This window comes from Fusarium vanettenii (genome assembly GCF_000151355.1).
Source record: "Fusarium vanettenii 77-13-4 chromosome 8 genomic scaffold NECHAsca_17_chr8_1_0, whole genome shotgun sequence".
Taxonomy (NCBI): Eukaryota; Fungi; Ascomycota; class Sordariomycetes; order Hypocreales; family Nectriaceae; genus Fusarium; species Fusarium vanettenii.
In genome coordinates, this window is record NW_003315868.1 from 121,892 (window position 1) to 136,781 (window position 14,890).

Consider the following 14,890-nt stretch of genomic DNA (forward strand, 5'->3'; position numbering starts at 1 on the left):
TAGGGCAGCAGGGTTTTGATCCACAGGCAACGGCTCCTAGTAGATGCTATTGCAAGCCATCGACCCAGGCTAGATTTAACCCGGCTTCCGATTGGTGACGACGCGGTACGGACCGGTGCCGCCGCGAAGCCCACTGGGACTAGGCCACAAGCGAAACAAGCGATGAAACCCGGCACTGCCCATGACAGGTTTACGTAGTATCTTGAGGTTGGCTAGTTTCCAGCCCTGACGGTGATTTCCCGGGGCATAACTTGCATTAAAGCAGTAGCTGTCAGCCTTGAAGCGTGAGGAGGATTTATGAGGGCGTCTACTCTGCGTCTTCTCAGAGGATATCAGAGGATTGTGCAGAATGCACGGCCAATATTGCATTAATATCAGCCACGCCCACGCTTTGGAATCTGATCCACTCACGCATATCAGGGCGGGCGATGCCCGAGGCGAAAGTGAGCGAGGCGCAGCCCTGGTCAAGTCGAGAACCATGGCCATGGCATAGATCTTGCTTGCTTCTTCCATTAATGATCTGGCATAGATCTGCGGTGGTACCAGGTATTGGGTTATGATAATCGAAGCGGAACGGTGCCACGAGTGATTAAATGCAAGATAAAGGGGGTGATCCATCAACATGGATATGGTCCTTTTGGAATTTGACGAATTATCTCGCCGCTACCTAAAACTGCAGAGCCTGAGTTTTCTCATCACCTCGGTTATACTGACCCTGTTGAAGAAAGACGAGGATAAGTTGAGGCCGGGCTACCCATGAGACGGCAGGTCGCCGAGCATCGTATGACTCGTAAGACGCAAGGATTCAGACAAAAGCCCCTTTCTTTTTTAAATCCCCGCACATTTGAGCGCCAATCTACTCGGCAGTTGATTCCAGATTTTCCTCATGAGCCCGAATCTTGAGCATGGTTCAACCTTGCTCCGAGCAGGAAGCCAACGTGCCGTGCCCAAGGACATTGATTTTCAGTAAAAATTTCTTCGGTTATGGCCATACGACCAGACAAGTTGTTGCCGAAGCCCATAATATTAGGGTTCTGACACACCGTAGACGGGAATAACCGAATCATCCACTGATGAGCACACGAACGGCTACCCCGGCACGTTGATGTCTCTTTTCTCGGTCATGATATCGACAGGGTTCCCAGGTATTACTAGCTTCTTTGATCAATGCCGACGCCGATCATCTGCTCGGGTAGCGGGTCCAATGGGCCTCCCGGTACTCTCCCGGTAACGTCGCAACACGCGACAGTGTAATAATTCGTCAATCCTTTGTCAGGATCCGTTCTCAGTGTCACTTTGAAACAATCCTCCAAAACGGTACAGGCTTGTGCAGGTTAACAGGGCTTCGCAACACCAGCCTAACCGAGATGGAGCGGTTGGTTGTCTCCTGTGGCAAACACTTCAAGACCATCAGCCCAGCATCTGAGTGAGCGGGTTACAGAAACGACGATCTTGTTACCCTACCTGCCTCTGGAAATCACCGTACCTGCGCCGGTGGAGTTAGGGGTTTGGTTTTCAGCCTCCAGCATCGGCCACCTGTTCCACTACTGGATGGTTCGTCTGAACCGTAAGACGTAAGACAGGCTGAATCCACTTGTCAAAGGTTGCAACAGTTCCATTCAAATCGACCATGCGTTGATAGAAAAGCACATCTATGCCCGCCAAAACCGACACAACGGCTCCGCCGGTCAGCTGACAAACGCATCCGCCTGATCGGTAACTTGACCCACGAACTCTGCAGAACAAGTTGATCCCAATTGCAGTGAACCGCAGCCATGGCTATGGGAGGGGATGGGCCGTGGGCCATTTCTGTCATGTGGTCATTGACTGCAGTGACACTGATTTTTGTTATCCTGCGAGTGTATACTCGAATCGTTGTTGTCAAGTCTTATGGAATCGACGACCATGTCTACAATCTTGCATTTGTGAGTTTTTTCCTTGAGTTGATGACGCATTCTGACCTTGTAGGGCTTTCTCTTCTTCTACACCCTATTCACGACAATTTCGGCGAAATATGGCTTTGGCCAGAATATGAGCGAGATTGAAGACCTCGACGACACGGCGCATGCGATCCTATTCGAGGCCATTGGCCAAACATTTGCTGTTGTGGGCATGGCCGTTGCTAAGTGGTCTCTTGGACTGTTTCTGCTTCGACTTGTCAAGGCTCAATGGCACAAGATTGTTATTTGGATATCCATGGGAGTCTTGATGGCTGCGTCTGTATCTGTCTGCTTTGTCTTTTGGTTACAGTGCTCGCCACCCAAGTATTTATGGGACCGTCGCATTCCGGGCCGCTGTCATATTGATTCAACACCAGTCTCGATGCTTCTATGCAGTAAGTGATGGTGCATAGTGACGATGACATTGGCTGACTGTCTAGTCTTGTGTGTTATTATCGACTTTTTCTATGCGTTGTTTCCCTGGTTGTTCATCTGGGGTCTACAAATGAACACGAGGGAAAAGATTGTCATTCTGGCCAGTCTTAGTCTTGGCGTCATGTAAGATATGCCATGTTTATTGTCGATGCTTGCTGACGCATTCTAGTGCTGGAGCATGTGGTATTAAGCGCACCATTGAAGTTCCAGAACTTTCAAGCCCAAACTACCTGAGTATGTCTCACCGACCATTGATTTAACTCCACTAACACCGTTTAGAGGATACAGTCGGTCTCATCGTTTGGTCCGCTGCCGAAATCTCCGTCACCATGATCTGCATTGGCATCCCCGTTTGTCGACCTCTTTACAAGAAGTACTTGGAAAAGTTGACCTCTCGCGACGGCAGCAAGTACCGAAATTACCAAGATCGAAGCGAAGGAGGATCATACCCGTTGAAAACGTTTGGCGGCAGTACAATGAGGCCTGGCCCGGATACCAAGGATGGAGATACCTCTGATGGTGAGGATTCCATCACAAAGGCAGAGCGAAAGCTAGGAATCGGTGGTCCTTTTACAAAGTCATACGTCATGGGTGGAGAGCGTGTGCGTGGTGACAACCAGAGCGACGAACAGATTTTGGGGCCTGATTTCCGCCGAAGTCAGCGTGACGATATTGAATCACAAGACAAGGGGATCAGGGTCACGTATGAGGTGACTACTTCAAGGTTGGATATCTGATGTAACACGTTGCCTCTATGATCGTGGTCTTAGGATAGCTGGCATCATGGACAATGTAATTGGGTGCCATGCGATGGGTTTCAGCGTGTCTTGGGTTATTTCATTTGCCAACTGCTGTTGGTCTTTGAGTATTGCGACGCGTCTCAACGGCAAAGACACGTACAGAGGGCGTTGAACCCAATGCTGCAAGCGCCGTAACCTAAATTTCATTGACCTCTCGTGGCTTGGCCTGTATGTCACGAGTCTCACGACATGGTTGTCGCCCTTGGCACATCTGCTGACTTCCCCGCCTCGGACAAGTTCCCCTCAACAAAGCTATTCGGCAATCTCTTGGTCCTTTTCATTCACAATGCCTTAATAAATTTGACTTTTAAAACCCTCAAGCATCTGAGCGCATGATCCATGTGTCTTTTCCGCCTGTGCTTTTCCGCATGGTAAAATGTCATCTAAATTTCCCACCAGCAACGTCGCGTTGTTTTGTGGGTCAAATCAAGCTTATTGTAACTCCACTTCCCCGGACTTCCTTTTGGAGGTTTTCGATGTCGATCCCTTGTAAATGAAGAGTCTGTCGTCGTTATCAAAGGTGATCCGTCCTCTTGATCTCTTGCTAGCATTCGGAAAAGCGTCTTAACGGGCTCTCGGTATATCTTCACGCCGGAGAAGTATGGATACATCATTGCCGAACTGTCGTGTATTTAACCACGCATGTTTGCATGTAAGAGTAGTTGCAGCAAACAATCTCGGCGACATCCATAATGAAGGGATCCTTCTTTGTACTCCAATTCATTGCCAGTGCGGCACTGGCTGCTGTTCAACTTCCCCGTGGGTGGTTCACCATACAACCTACCGAAAAGATCAAGGCTAGCAAGTTTCAAGGCAAGCCAAGATATCTAACATGGATGGCTGACTCCCAAATTCAACACGGCGTTGAGCCCACGCTCGCTTATACGGTATCTGCCTTTTACTCTGGAGTACTTTTGGCCTATGAACGAACTGGCGATAAAAAGTACTTTGACTATGTCAAACATGGAGCAGACATTCTTCTCTATCCAGAGCACGACGGAACAGTGCTGTTTTACAACAACAGTAACTCAATCGATGACATCCGGATTGGTCATACATTTCTCGACATGTTCAATGCCACTGGAGATGATATCTACAAGAAGGCTGCAACCCACATGAGGAACCAAATCGATCGGACCGGCCGTACTCCTGAGGGGGGCTTCTATCATCGATATCCAGGATACATCGACCAGATGTGGTTGGATGGAATCTACATGCTGGATGTTTTTTATGCTCGCTGGACATATGAGTTTGAGCCAGACAACACCACCGCTTGGGATGATATTGCCCTCCAATTCGATATTATCAACAAAGTCACCACTTCAAGCAACCACACCAACGGATTGCCAGTTCATGGATTTGATGCTGGCAAGACACAGGTGTGGGCTGATCCCGTTACAGGAGCTGCTCCTCATGTCTGGGGTAGAGCTGTTGGATGGTACATCATGGCTCTGGTAGACACTCTGGATTACTTCCCTGAGAGTCACAATGGACGAAAGCGTCTAATCTCATATCTCAATTCTTTGATCGATGCAATTGTCGCAGCTCAAGACCCGAAAACCAAGGGATGGTGGCTCATCATGGACCCTGAGCTTGCTGGTGTACATGGCAACTACATTGAAAGCTCAGGATCAGCCATGTGTGTCAATGGTTTGCTCAAAGCTCTTCGAATGGGCTACATAAGTGGTACAAAGTATACCAAGGCTGCCTTGGACGGATACGAGTTGATGACAACCTCGTTTGCACAACCCAGAGGTCACGGGGCTTTGGCCTGGGAATGGACTGTGCAGACAGGAAGTTTGAGTTCCAACGGTACATTTGAGGTGAGCTTACCACGTATTGAGGGGGAAATTTGTGATAAAAACTTCTAACAATGTCATAGTACTACGCCAGTATGCCACTGTTCCAAAACGATCTCAAAGGAGTTGCTCCGTTCCTCTTTGCCAGCTACGAGTACGAGTTGTTTTCTAGCAGGTCCTAAGCACATAAGGCGTGTTCATGGCAAGGGGCAATAAAAGTCTATCAACATGGTTATGCCGAAAAGCATATTATGTCTAGATTGCACTCTATGTCAAGAGTCATGCCGAAAGCCTGATTTCCAAGTTTAGGCTGATATGCTGGAGGCCTAGTACAGAAATATTAATTTTGTTGAAGATTGCACAGCCTTCCCCTCAACATGAATAGTATTTTTCGTGCTGTTTACATTGAAATTTACTGAAAAAGTCTGTTTTGAAGATCCATATAATGCCAGTCCCCTCCTACCAAAGCCTGGCTTCAATCTTTCCATCAACATCAATTGTTTTCTCAACTCATCAATAACAATTGCTACCTCTCGTCCACTTTCAGTCTCTTTGCTAGCTTAGCAACGCCAATTTATTCTCTTGCTGTCTTCTATCACCAACATCAGTTGCTTCTCATCAACAATCACCATCTCCCATCTACCAGCATCAGTTGGTTCTGTTGCTGCCTCTGGTCACCAACGTCGACTGCCTCTACATTACCAACCATCATCAGTATCTCTCGTCCGCAGCCAGTTCCGCTAGCTCGCTCCACCAACAGTCATCACTTCTCATCACCTCATTTCTATCTCTCGTCCACCGACATCTCTAGTCCATTGAGACTAAAGAACACATATCAGAATGAGTCACTTCACAGAGCAGACAGGGTCTCGATCCCTTGGTCTTAAGAAGTTTTCTCCAGTGCGACGACTGTTGACACATCTCAGCTCTGCGAGACACCAGACCCATTACTCGAATGATACTCCTTTCATTCACCAGCATTATGAATCTTCTCATTCAACAATGTCTGAAGAATTCACGAAGATCTCTCTTGAAGAAGTTGCCAACGAGAAGATTGAACTCATCGATGAACGCTGGCAATTTCAGCCAGCGACCCTGACCCCCACTCACTGGACTCCCCTTACCCTCCAAGGACTCCCTAGGGGAGTGTTGATCAAGATTGCGACATACTTGAACATCACCAACAAAGCCTGTCTTGCTTTTACCTGCCGTCATACTCATCAGGCTTTGGGCAGAGCTTTGAGACTCAATCCAGGCCATGAGCGATACATGTTTCTTCGCCGACTGGAACGAGATGGTATGTGGCCATCAGAAATTCTATGCGAAACCTGCTCAAAATTTCATCTCCCAAGGAGAGACAGGACATGGAATAAGTACGAAGGTCCCAGGAGATGTATCCAGTATGGCAATGGGCGGGCCCTCGAGTATCTGGAGTCCCCCTATCTCCCAAGGCAGGTCCACTTTGACATTGTGGCCGCCATTACCCGGTCCTATCGATTTGACTCGGGGCTATACGACACCAATTCCTTCTTTTCTACCGAAAAATACACTGCTGGAAGGGCCAAGATAACCAGCAATGTTTCCGCAAGACTTTACAAGGGAAGCATTGTTCTCAAGGCCGAGTTGGTGCTCTCTGCGGGTAAAGTGGCTTTCGCGTCGGAGAATGTGGATAAACTAGAGAAGATGCTTCAAAAGAGCACTAAGCTCGAAAATGTTTGCCAGCATGTGAAGTGGGCTGAAGTTTTGCCGTTTATCTTTCGGCCTCAACTTCCTACTGTTCAAAAGAGTGGCCAGTCATGCTTGGGAAAGCATTCTAGCCAGAAATGCAAGATTTCCCGCCAAGACCTACACACATGCCTTTGGACTCATAGTCAAAAATGTTGGTCTCGTTGCGATGCATATTCAAGACTCGGGTCTGACCTTCAAAGGTTATGGTCTTGCAATTTGTGCTCTACAGACTACAAGATCAGCCTTTCGCGTAAGCAAGGCAAGAGTTCAGAAACAAACTCTTTGGTCTTTACTTCATGGAAGAACTTGGGTCGATGCACCAGTGTCTATAATGAAGACTGGGCAGGTCATATGAATCCTGGTCTGTCTGATTATCAAAAACGGGGAACCGACCTTTACGATGTGGCAAGGTCATTTGAAAACCCTGCGAAGGGTCTTTTCGATTTTGAGTACTACCCTTCTGTGTAAGCTGGAAGAATCATTACTTCCAAAGATTGGGGTGAGAGGATGGGCTTACATTAGATGCAGACTTTCCGTCTAGACTTAGATGCAAGAGTTTAGGTGGGGAGTAGCTGGAGGATTGTTTCTAGTATTATTAATAGACATGAACCATTCGGCATGCAAAAATAATTATGACACAGCCAGTGATTATTCCCCGTTGATAGGATTATTTCTTATCTCCCTTTTCCTTACGAATTGAAAATAACATCTAATCCTAAGCTATTGGCGGCACATCTTCCAACTATTGCGGTAGACAATTTTGTGATATGCTTGGGAACCCGTCCCCTGAGATCAACCCCGACTTAGGGACAGAGTTCATAACACGATAGTGCTTTTTATTTTCCATGCCGGATTAATTTACAAACCACTGGTGAGCGCAGATACTCCCTTGGCATGCCAGTGGTTTTCTCAGATGTGGTCAGGTCTCAGCATCAAGATAAACATGACCTCACTTGCCTTGACCTTTCTCCGCGACAGTAATTCACGGATCAATGAACAATGGCATTTCATACGTAGAAATAAGGTTTTGGTCGACTTTCTACATTGGGAAATTTCTCGCAACGTCAGGTTAAGCTTATTGCAACTCCTTTCCTTAGGGCTAAGGGTTAGGGCAGCGGCCAACCCTAGTCAGCCCTGTATATTCTAATTATACTCACGATGCGAGTGATCTTCTTTGGGCATTCTAAAATATGTCCTAGACTACTGATTTGGCTGGATGTGTTGGTTCTGAGGCGGGATGCTTATTGCTCTTTTATTCACCATGATTACGTGCGTACGGATCTCATTCTCGCCGATAAAGTCCTGATCTAGCGATACCTAAGTCTAATACTATAAAGCACCATATGGTTTGTGTTGTCAGAAGTGGAACAATGATAGAGCAAGGACCATGGCTTTCAAGATGAACTAATGACACCCGAGGCGGTAATGTGTTGATGGCTGTGTGTTAATGCTTAAGGGGACTATCATGATCAGAGACCATGATACTCTGGATTCGCCGCGGACGTAATCAGTGACCGTGAATTCTCAAGCTAGAGTTGCTTTCCATTTCAGAATCCTACAACCAGCTTACAATCATATCTACAATAACCCCATTCTAAGGAGTCGAGTTCCAAACTCAATCAAATAGTAGTCAGCATACACCAACCCGTGATCCCTCATTTGTATTCTCCCAGCCGGGTTATTTGAGACTGTGGCATTCCGAAGAATTGACTCGAATGTCCTGCCAGCAACTGAATCGACGCCAATCAGTTCCTCACCGTGGGTTCTAAGTTCCGCCTTTTCCTGCGCAAGAGAATATACCAGAGTGTCCTCGACAATTGTGATAGCGGCCTCAAGATACCTTGAGCTCAAAGACCTGTTCCCCATTGCCAGTGCCTGTGACAGAACAAGCAAACCATTCGCCGCGCATACCCCAGCCGATGTGTCTCTTAACGGTGGAGAGAACTCTTCTGATGGTGCTGAAAAGTCCCACATCGGCACATATCGCCCGGCCTTTTTCAGACTCCCGTTTGGCCCCTGGATGTCAATCTCAACACAGTCTGGGGCTGTCTCCATTTTGAGCAGAAAGAACTCAGCCAATCCGCAAGCCACTTGAAGAAATTCACTCTTCCTGGTCCACATGTAAGTCTGAGCGTAACCAAGGATAGCCCAGGCCTGGCCGCGAGACCACGTAGAGGTTGGGCTGTGACCTTGTGCTGTGAGTCTCTCCAGGACTTCGCCAGTTGACCAAGAAAAGTTGGCGACATGACCGCTGCTGTAAAGCATCCCGCCATAGCCGTTGCGTGCCGAGTTGGGCTCAGGCCGAATGTGAGACTTGAGCAGGGTCCGAGCATGGGTCTCTGCAATTTGTGCCAAATAGATGTCCCCCGTTTGGGCGGCTGCGTAGAAAAGAAGATCAAGGTTGCACATAGAGTCAATGATTACAATGTAATCACCCAGTTTGCCTTTACCTGAGGTCACCAGCAACCAAATATCTTCATCCCAAGAACGAATGGCCCCCACTGCAGGGCTGAATCGAGTAGCCAAATTTTTGGCTGATGTGATGATGCTTTCAAGGGCTTTTTCATCATGGAAAAGTTCCCATCTCGGTCGCATATGGGGCAACATGATGAATCCCATGTCGTGTGTGTTGGTGAGACGGGATTCTCCGTGGATCGGGTCCGACCAGGTACGGCCTAGAGCTTCAAGCCGACGTCGCACAGCGAAGAGATCCTTGCCATTGCTAGTGCTTGAACTCATACTCTCGGGATACTTGATGGATCGCTCCAAAAGGGAATAAATGCAGCCAGGGAAAAAGCCGCAGGTCCAAAAGTCGATGTCTCGCAATTGGTAGTGACCATAGTTGGAACCATCCTGGGGTACGACCTCGGGGTATTTTGTAGGAGGGTTCTAGGCTTGTAAGCTATGGTCACATGCTTGAATTAAGAACTCACGTTTCCTTCAAGATGCTTGACTGCACTTCTCAATATTTTGGCAGTAATGTTTTCGTCAAATAACTCTGGGAGACGCTTTCGTATTCCTTGGAGATTGAGATTGCCATTGAGACCAAGCAGGTCAGTCGGAATTGGATCAATGCTGCCCATTGCGCCTGTTGGAGTGGATTAGAGGAACAGATGTACCGGTACTGTTGAGAAAGTCGCGTATGAATCCTTCATGTTAACGGTTCGGAAGCCAACCCCGATAACTCTTCCGAACCCCGAGATCGTCGCTCCGTTCTTGGTTAATCGGTCAACCACGGCCGATAGCTCTCCGGAAACCGATGAATTTGACAACTTCATCTTGTCACCATTTTATCAGATCCCATTATTGATACGCACAGTCCCAAAAGTACCAGTTGAAATGCCTCCTCTTTCAGGTTTTAGCGACAATCCGTTCGAGACCCGAGATGATGTCATTCGGGCGGCGGAAGCCCTCATTCGACCACTTATGCAGTACATGTCACCTGGCAAAGGTCGAGTCCGAATCCCCCATTCGACAGGCACTCACTTTGATGAGACTGCTGCGCAACTTGAAGGTTTTGCACGGCCGTTCTGGGCCATTGGTGCTCTCCTTATGGGGAGGGCCGGTGACATGGATCTCATTCAGCCTTGGCTAGATGGTTTCGAAGCTGGAACTGATCCCGAAAGCCCAGATTACTGGGGACCCATCAAGTCTTTCGATCAGCGCATGGTTGAAGCTGAGATGATTTCTTTTGCGCTCTTGGCTTCGCCACGGGAGTTACTTTGGGAGCGACTTAGCCAAAAAGCACAACAGAATCTGATCACCTGGCTTTCTGGCCTCCATGGCAAAGACATGCCTCAAGCCAATTGGTTGTGGTTTCGCGTGTTTGCCAATCTCGCGTTGCTCAAAGTTTGCCAAGTTGATACACCTGCCCTGCGACAACATCTCAAGGAGGACTTGGAACGCCTTGACGAATTTTACATTACTGACGGATGGTCTGGTGACGGTCTCTGGCGATCTGCAGAGCTTGATCTCCAAGAATACGAGACATATAAAGAGACAGGAAAGGCAAACACGGTCCGAAGTAGTAGGAATGCTTGTTACTACTCGGGTAGCTTTGCAATCCAGTTCAGCCAGCTTCTATACACAAGATTTGCTGGAGACATGGATCCTGAGCGTACTGAACGATACCGGCAGCAAGCAAGAGACTTTGGGCGTGGGTTCTGCCGATTCTTTGACAAAGCCGGTAGGTGTCTTTCAGATTCAATGACCAAGTACTGACTCTTAAGGTGCCGCTATTCCCTTTGGCCGTTCATTGACATATCGATTCGCTTGTGGTGGTTTCTTTGCAGCACTTGCTGTTGCCGACGTCCCAGATATGCCCAATCCCTTGGGTGGCCCTGGCGTAGTCAAAGGCTTTCTGCTACGACACCTGCGGTGGTGGGCTAGACACTCGAGTGACATTTTCTACCCTGACGGCGTCTTGAATTTTGGGTGGATATACCCGTGAGTCGCCGTCTCTACTCATTTCGCAACTGCTAACAGCCCAGACAAATGTATCTCACAGAGGACTACAACTCTCCTCAATCTGTTTACTGGGCTCTCAAATCCTTGATAGTTGTTGGCTTGTCCGAAGACAGCGCCTTCTGGAAAGAGCCCGAGGCTCCGTACCCCGAAGTCTTTCGAGAAGAGGCTCTGCGTGTCCTTCTAGCACCTCGTCAGATACTCTGCAATCACCCAGGCGGAAACCACCATTTCATGCTATCCTTTGCGCAATTTTTGGCGATTCCATTTAAGGGTATCATGGCAAAGTACAGCAAGTTTGCCTATTCCTCAACCTTTGGCTTTTCCGTCCCATCAGGGGGCTACGGACTAGCCCAATTGGCACCCGACAACACCCTTGCCTTTAGTCGAGACGGTATGGAAACTTGGGCTGTGAAATACAAGTGCGCTGAGCCCGAGTTCAAGACAGCAACAGTTCATGCCGCTGCACTCCAACAGGTCCCGGCAGCAACAGTCCAATGGTTCCCGTGGACAGACCGCTGTGTGTCTGTCAGTACTACCATTGTTCCTCCAACAACGCGATGGCCAGACTGGCACATAAGAATTCACCGTGTCAGTGGAAATTTGAAGTCAGGCAAGGTGTTTACAGCAGAGGGCGGTTTCGCCATTCACGGTCGTCACCAAAAAGACACACTTGAGTTGAGACAGCTTAATTCAGCCGATCTTCTCACAGCATGCAACTTGGGAGAGTTGGAAGGGGTTTTGCGGGACGAAAGATCAGTCCTAATTCTCAGTGAGCAAGGGGCTTCTGGTATCATAACAAACGTCTTGGCTGGGACAACTGTCAGCCCCTCGAAGCCTGAGCCAAACACCAACTTGATGAGACAGCGTACTCTCATTCCTACGGTTGAGCATATCATTTCTGGGGGCGAAATCGTGGAGGTTATTCTGGTCACAAAGGTATTTGCTATTTCTCGGGAGGCCAACGGAGGTTGGAACAATCAGGGCGCAAGCTTGAGAGAGCGATGGCTAGATGAGCCAGTGATCAACGTAGGAGACACCAAGCCGGGTGGTGATTTCATTAGTGTATCATACTGAGTCCGTATCCATCCCCGGCGTCTAACTCATAGCACTGTGTGCTGCAAATCTCCCGCAGCCATCATGTCCTCAAAGCTGATAATTCTGTCCATCTCCAAAAAGTCGTTGTCCATCAGGATCTGCGATATTGCAGACAATTCATCTGCTCTGGCGCTGGACGGAGATATAGAGTCAGCAGCTCTCCACTGATTGCCTTGCCCGACAGAGACAGACGGTACTAGGGCTGAGAACTGCGATGCCACATTTGCTTGAGGGCACGGCTGGTAAGAATTTGTAGGGTTAGGGATCCGAGGACCCAGGGCCACGTCTATTGACTGTCTCGGGCGGCCAGTGGAGTCTGGTGTGGCTTCTTCGGCCCCTTGGTACTCATAGTAGAGATTGCTTAGTCGCTCAGATAGCTGAGAAAAGAAGCATGACTGTTGATCTTGCATTCTGTGGCCATGCCATCTTCGGGACATTTCTTTCAAATTATCCACCAGTACGATGTACTCTTCAGCCAGAGCCGTCTTATAGTAACGCCAGTGAACTGCCATCATTAGTTCTGCTTGAACGACAAGGGGCCACTTACCTAGAAGAACTCGTCCGCTAACAAAAGCGCAGATTCCCAGTTGCGGTGATACGGGCAGTCTAGGTGATGAGCCCTCTAGATATTTGGTCGTCATATTTGCCGTCTCCATCGCAGCATTGTAGCAAGTATCAGCACTGCAAAGACTTGGCAGTCGAATTCCATTCAGTTCAGCATCTGGGTAAGCGATTCGTTGGTGTAGAAGAATCAGGGATATATTGTGGGTTGCATTGGCCACAGTCATGTTTGGATCCATGACTCCAGGCATTGTTTCTCGGGAAATGCCTGAGTCTTTCCATTGCTGGGGGAGATACATCTTCCAGCTACTTGTGTTAGATAATTGTCAAGATTGTCTTCGGCGGGATACTTACTGTACCAAGCGGAGATCCAGCTCTTTAAACCTCGTTAGCCAACTTGAAACCTCTTGGCGGTTGTTAAAGTCAATCTTTGTCTGCAAAAAGTAGGTTGTTATCTGGCTCAGTGACTCTATAGACTCGACGTAGTAAGCAAACGCGCCAACCATGGACATGTCCACAGTAGCTGAGCTCTTCTGGGCATGTGACGAAGGCTCGGCATCATTAGCTTCTGCGCCTGTCGAGTGAGAAGGGCTTGGGTAGTGTCCTGGCAGAAAGGTGATGGAGTTGCCAATCTTGGCTCTTGACCGATCCCAAATACCAAAATACGGCGTGACTGCGGGCTCATCTTCAAACCATTTACCACCACAGATGGGTAGTCTACGACAGACATCCGCAGCGGTCAGACTCGTGTTCCATCTACATGTGTCAGTAGAGTTAAACAATTGGACGTGCTGTCTACCCTTTGACGACAGATGAGAATCTGGAAATGTTAGTTGCGTTCTCATCAAGGGGGGATTCTTACCTATCAAGAATAAAGATGTTCCAGAAAACCCTCCTTCGCTCTTCTTCCTCAACCCATTTGAGAGGCGGAGGTAGACAAGTTGCAGATGGTAATACGGCTGGTCGCTGATGACGGTCTTCAGCCTCAACTGATAGTTCCATATACTCAACAGTCCTCGTAAGTGAACCGATTATAGGCCAGGCCTTGTCCAAGTTGCCATCCCCAATCTTTCATGTGAGCAAAGAACAAACACATCATTTGTTGATGACTTACATCGGTAAATGCAATAATGATAAGGGCTTGTAAGTTCTCCACAGTGAGGCCATCCAAGGCGTCCAATAGAACTGTTCGTCTGAGGCTGCAAGTCTCATTCTTCACAAACTCTGGTGAAAGGGGTTCTCCACCAGGTTCAAGATATCGAAGCGTGGCTACAGCCATGGCTTGGAGGATAACCTTGACCTGGTCCTTGTTGCTTTGAGCCCGTGTCCTAAAGTCTCTCATGTTGATCATGGGAATCCACGGTTGTACATGAGAAAAGTATACATCTATCAACTCGTCAAGGGCCTCGTCAATCACGTCATAACCTCGCCGGGGTTCTTCGTTCTCTGGTTCCTCGTATCTTCTTCGCTTCCTAGTGGATGTCTCTTGTGTTTGTTCCCTGTTTGGTGTCATATTCTGGTTGAGTTTCTGTAACTCTCCAGCCAAGGTTGAAAGCACAGCTTCAAGAGGAGATGGTACGTTTGCCCTGTGAACAGGTTCAATGTCTGGATAAGCAGATTCCCCTCCATCTTCGGTATGTGCTTGTCCAAACAAGGCTCTCTCTACTTTTTCTGTTCCTTCGTAAGTCAAGGGCAACAGTAGCGTAACATGAAGCCATACCTAGCCGCTGATTGAGACCCTCCACGGCACCACTCTTCAACCCCGGCTTGGCCCGCCGTGCTTCATAGACGCATGTCGTTTCTAAACCAATTAGTCACGCCACAATCGCTCCGCCTACACTTACGTAGCCGCTCGCAATTGGAACAAGCCGGTTTCTGTCTCGAACACTTGAGCTTTCGCTTCCTGCACCCGCCACAAGATGGGAGCTCGGCCTCGGAGGAAGGATCGTACGCGGAGTCCATGATGCCGACTTGTCAAGCATGAGGTATTTCCACATCAATGGACGCCGATGTTTTGCGGTTCATGGCGCGATTCATTCTTGACTCTGGATCCCCACAAACCGAA

General features: G+C 48.4%; 6 protein-coding genes across 6 annotated transcripts; 4 read left to right on the forward strand and 2 right to left on the reverse strand.

Moving 5' to 3' along the window:
* Positions 1-1,775: 1,775 nt before the first annotated feature.
* Positions 1,776-3,112, forward strand: NECHADRAFT_83276 (uncharacterized protein; the record flags this gene model as incomplete). The annotated part of the gene is made up of 5 exons (XM_003046815.1): positions 1,776-1,925; positions 1,969-2,335; positions 2,381-2,498; positions 2,545-2,609; positions 2,655-3,112. The coding sequence occupies 5 exons, from the start codon at positions 1,776-1,778 to the stop codon at positions 3,110-3,112; spliced, it is 1,158 nt and encodes a 385-aa protein (XP_003046861.1).
* Positions 3,113-3,867: 755 nt separating this feature from the next.
* NECHADRAFT_46339 (uncharacterized protein) lies at positions 3,868-5,156 on the forward strand (the record flags this gene model as incomplete). Its single annotated transcript, XM_003046816.1, has 2 exons — positions 3,868-4,998; positions 5,058-5,156. The coding sequence occupies 2 exons, from the start codon at positions 3,868-3,870 to the stop codon at positions 5,154-5,156; spliced, it is 1,230 nt and encodes a 409-aa protein (XP_003046862.1).
* An 820-nt stretch (positions 5,157-5,976) lies between these two features.
* Positions 5,977-7,170, forward strand: NECHADRAFT_83278 (uncharacterized protein; the record flags this gene model as incomplete). Its single annotated transcript, XM_003046817.1, has 2 exons — positions 5,977-6,184; positions 6,287-7,170. The coding sequence occupies 2 exons, from the start codon at positions 5,977-5,979 to the stop codon at positions 7,168-7,170; spliced, it is 1,092 nt and encodes a 363-aa protein (XP_003046863.1).
* A 1,110-nt stretch (positions 7,171-8,280) lies between these two features.
* On the reverse strand, positions 8,281-9,785 carry NECHADRAFT_46102 (uncharacterized protein; the record flags this gene model as incomplete). The annotated part of the gene is made up of 2 exons (XM_003046992.1): positions 8,281-9,591; positions 9,636-9,785. The coding sequence occupies 2 exons, from the start codon at positions 9,783-9,785 to the stop codon at positions 8,281-8,283; spliced, it is 1,461 nt and encodes a 486-aa protein (XP_003047038.1).
* A 256-nt stretch (positions 9,786-10,041) lies between these two features.
* Positions 10,042-12,243, forward strand: NECHADRAFT_46225 (uncharacterized protein; the record flags this gene model as incomplete). Its single annotated transcript, XM_003046818.1, has 3 exons — positions 10,042-10,888; positions 10,932-11,148; positions 11,193-12,243. The coding sequence occupies 3 exons, from the start codon at positions 10,042-10,044 to the stop codon at positions 12,241-12,243; spliced, it is 2,115 nt and encodes a 704-aa protein (XP_003046864.1).
* A 26-nt stretch (positions 12,244-12,269) lies between these two features.
* Positions 12,270-14,787, reverse strand: NECHADRAFT_46276 (uncharacterized protein; the record flags this gene model as incomplete). Its single annotated transcript, XM_003046993.1, has 6 exons — positions 12,270-13,131; positions 13,180-13,581; positions 13,688-13,893; positions 13,940-14,262; positions 14,492-14,626; positions 14,670-14,787. The coding sequence occupies 6 exons, from the start codon at positions 14,785-14,787 to the stop codon at positions 12,270-12,272; spliced, it is 2,046 nt and encodes a 681-aa protein (XP_003047039.1).
* Between the last annotated feature and the right edge of the window lie 103 nt (positions 14,788-14,890).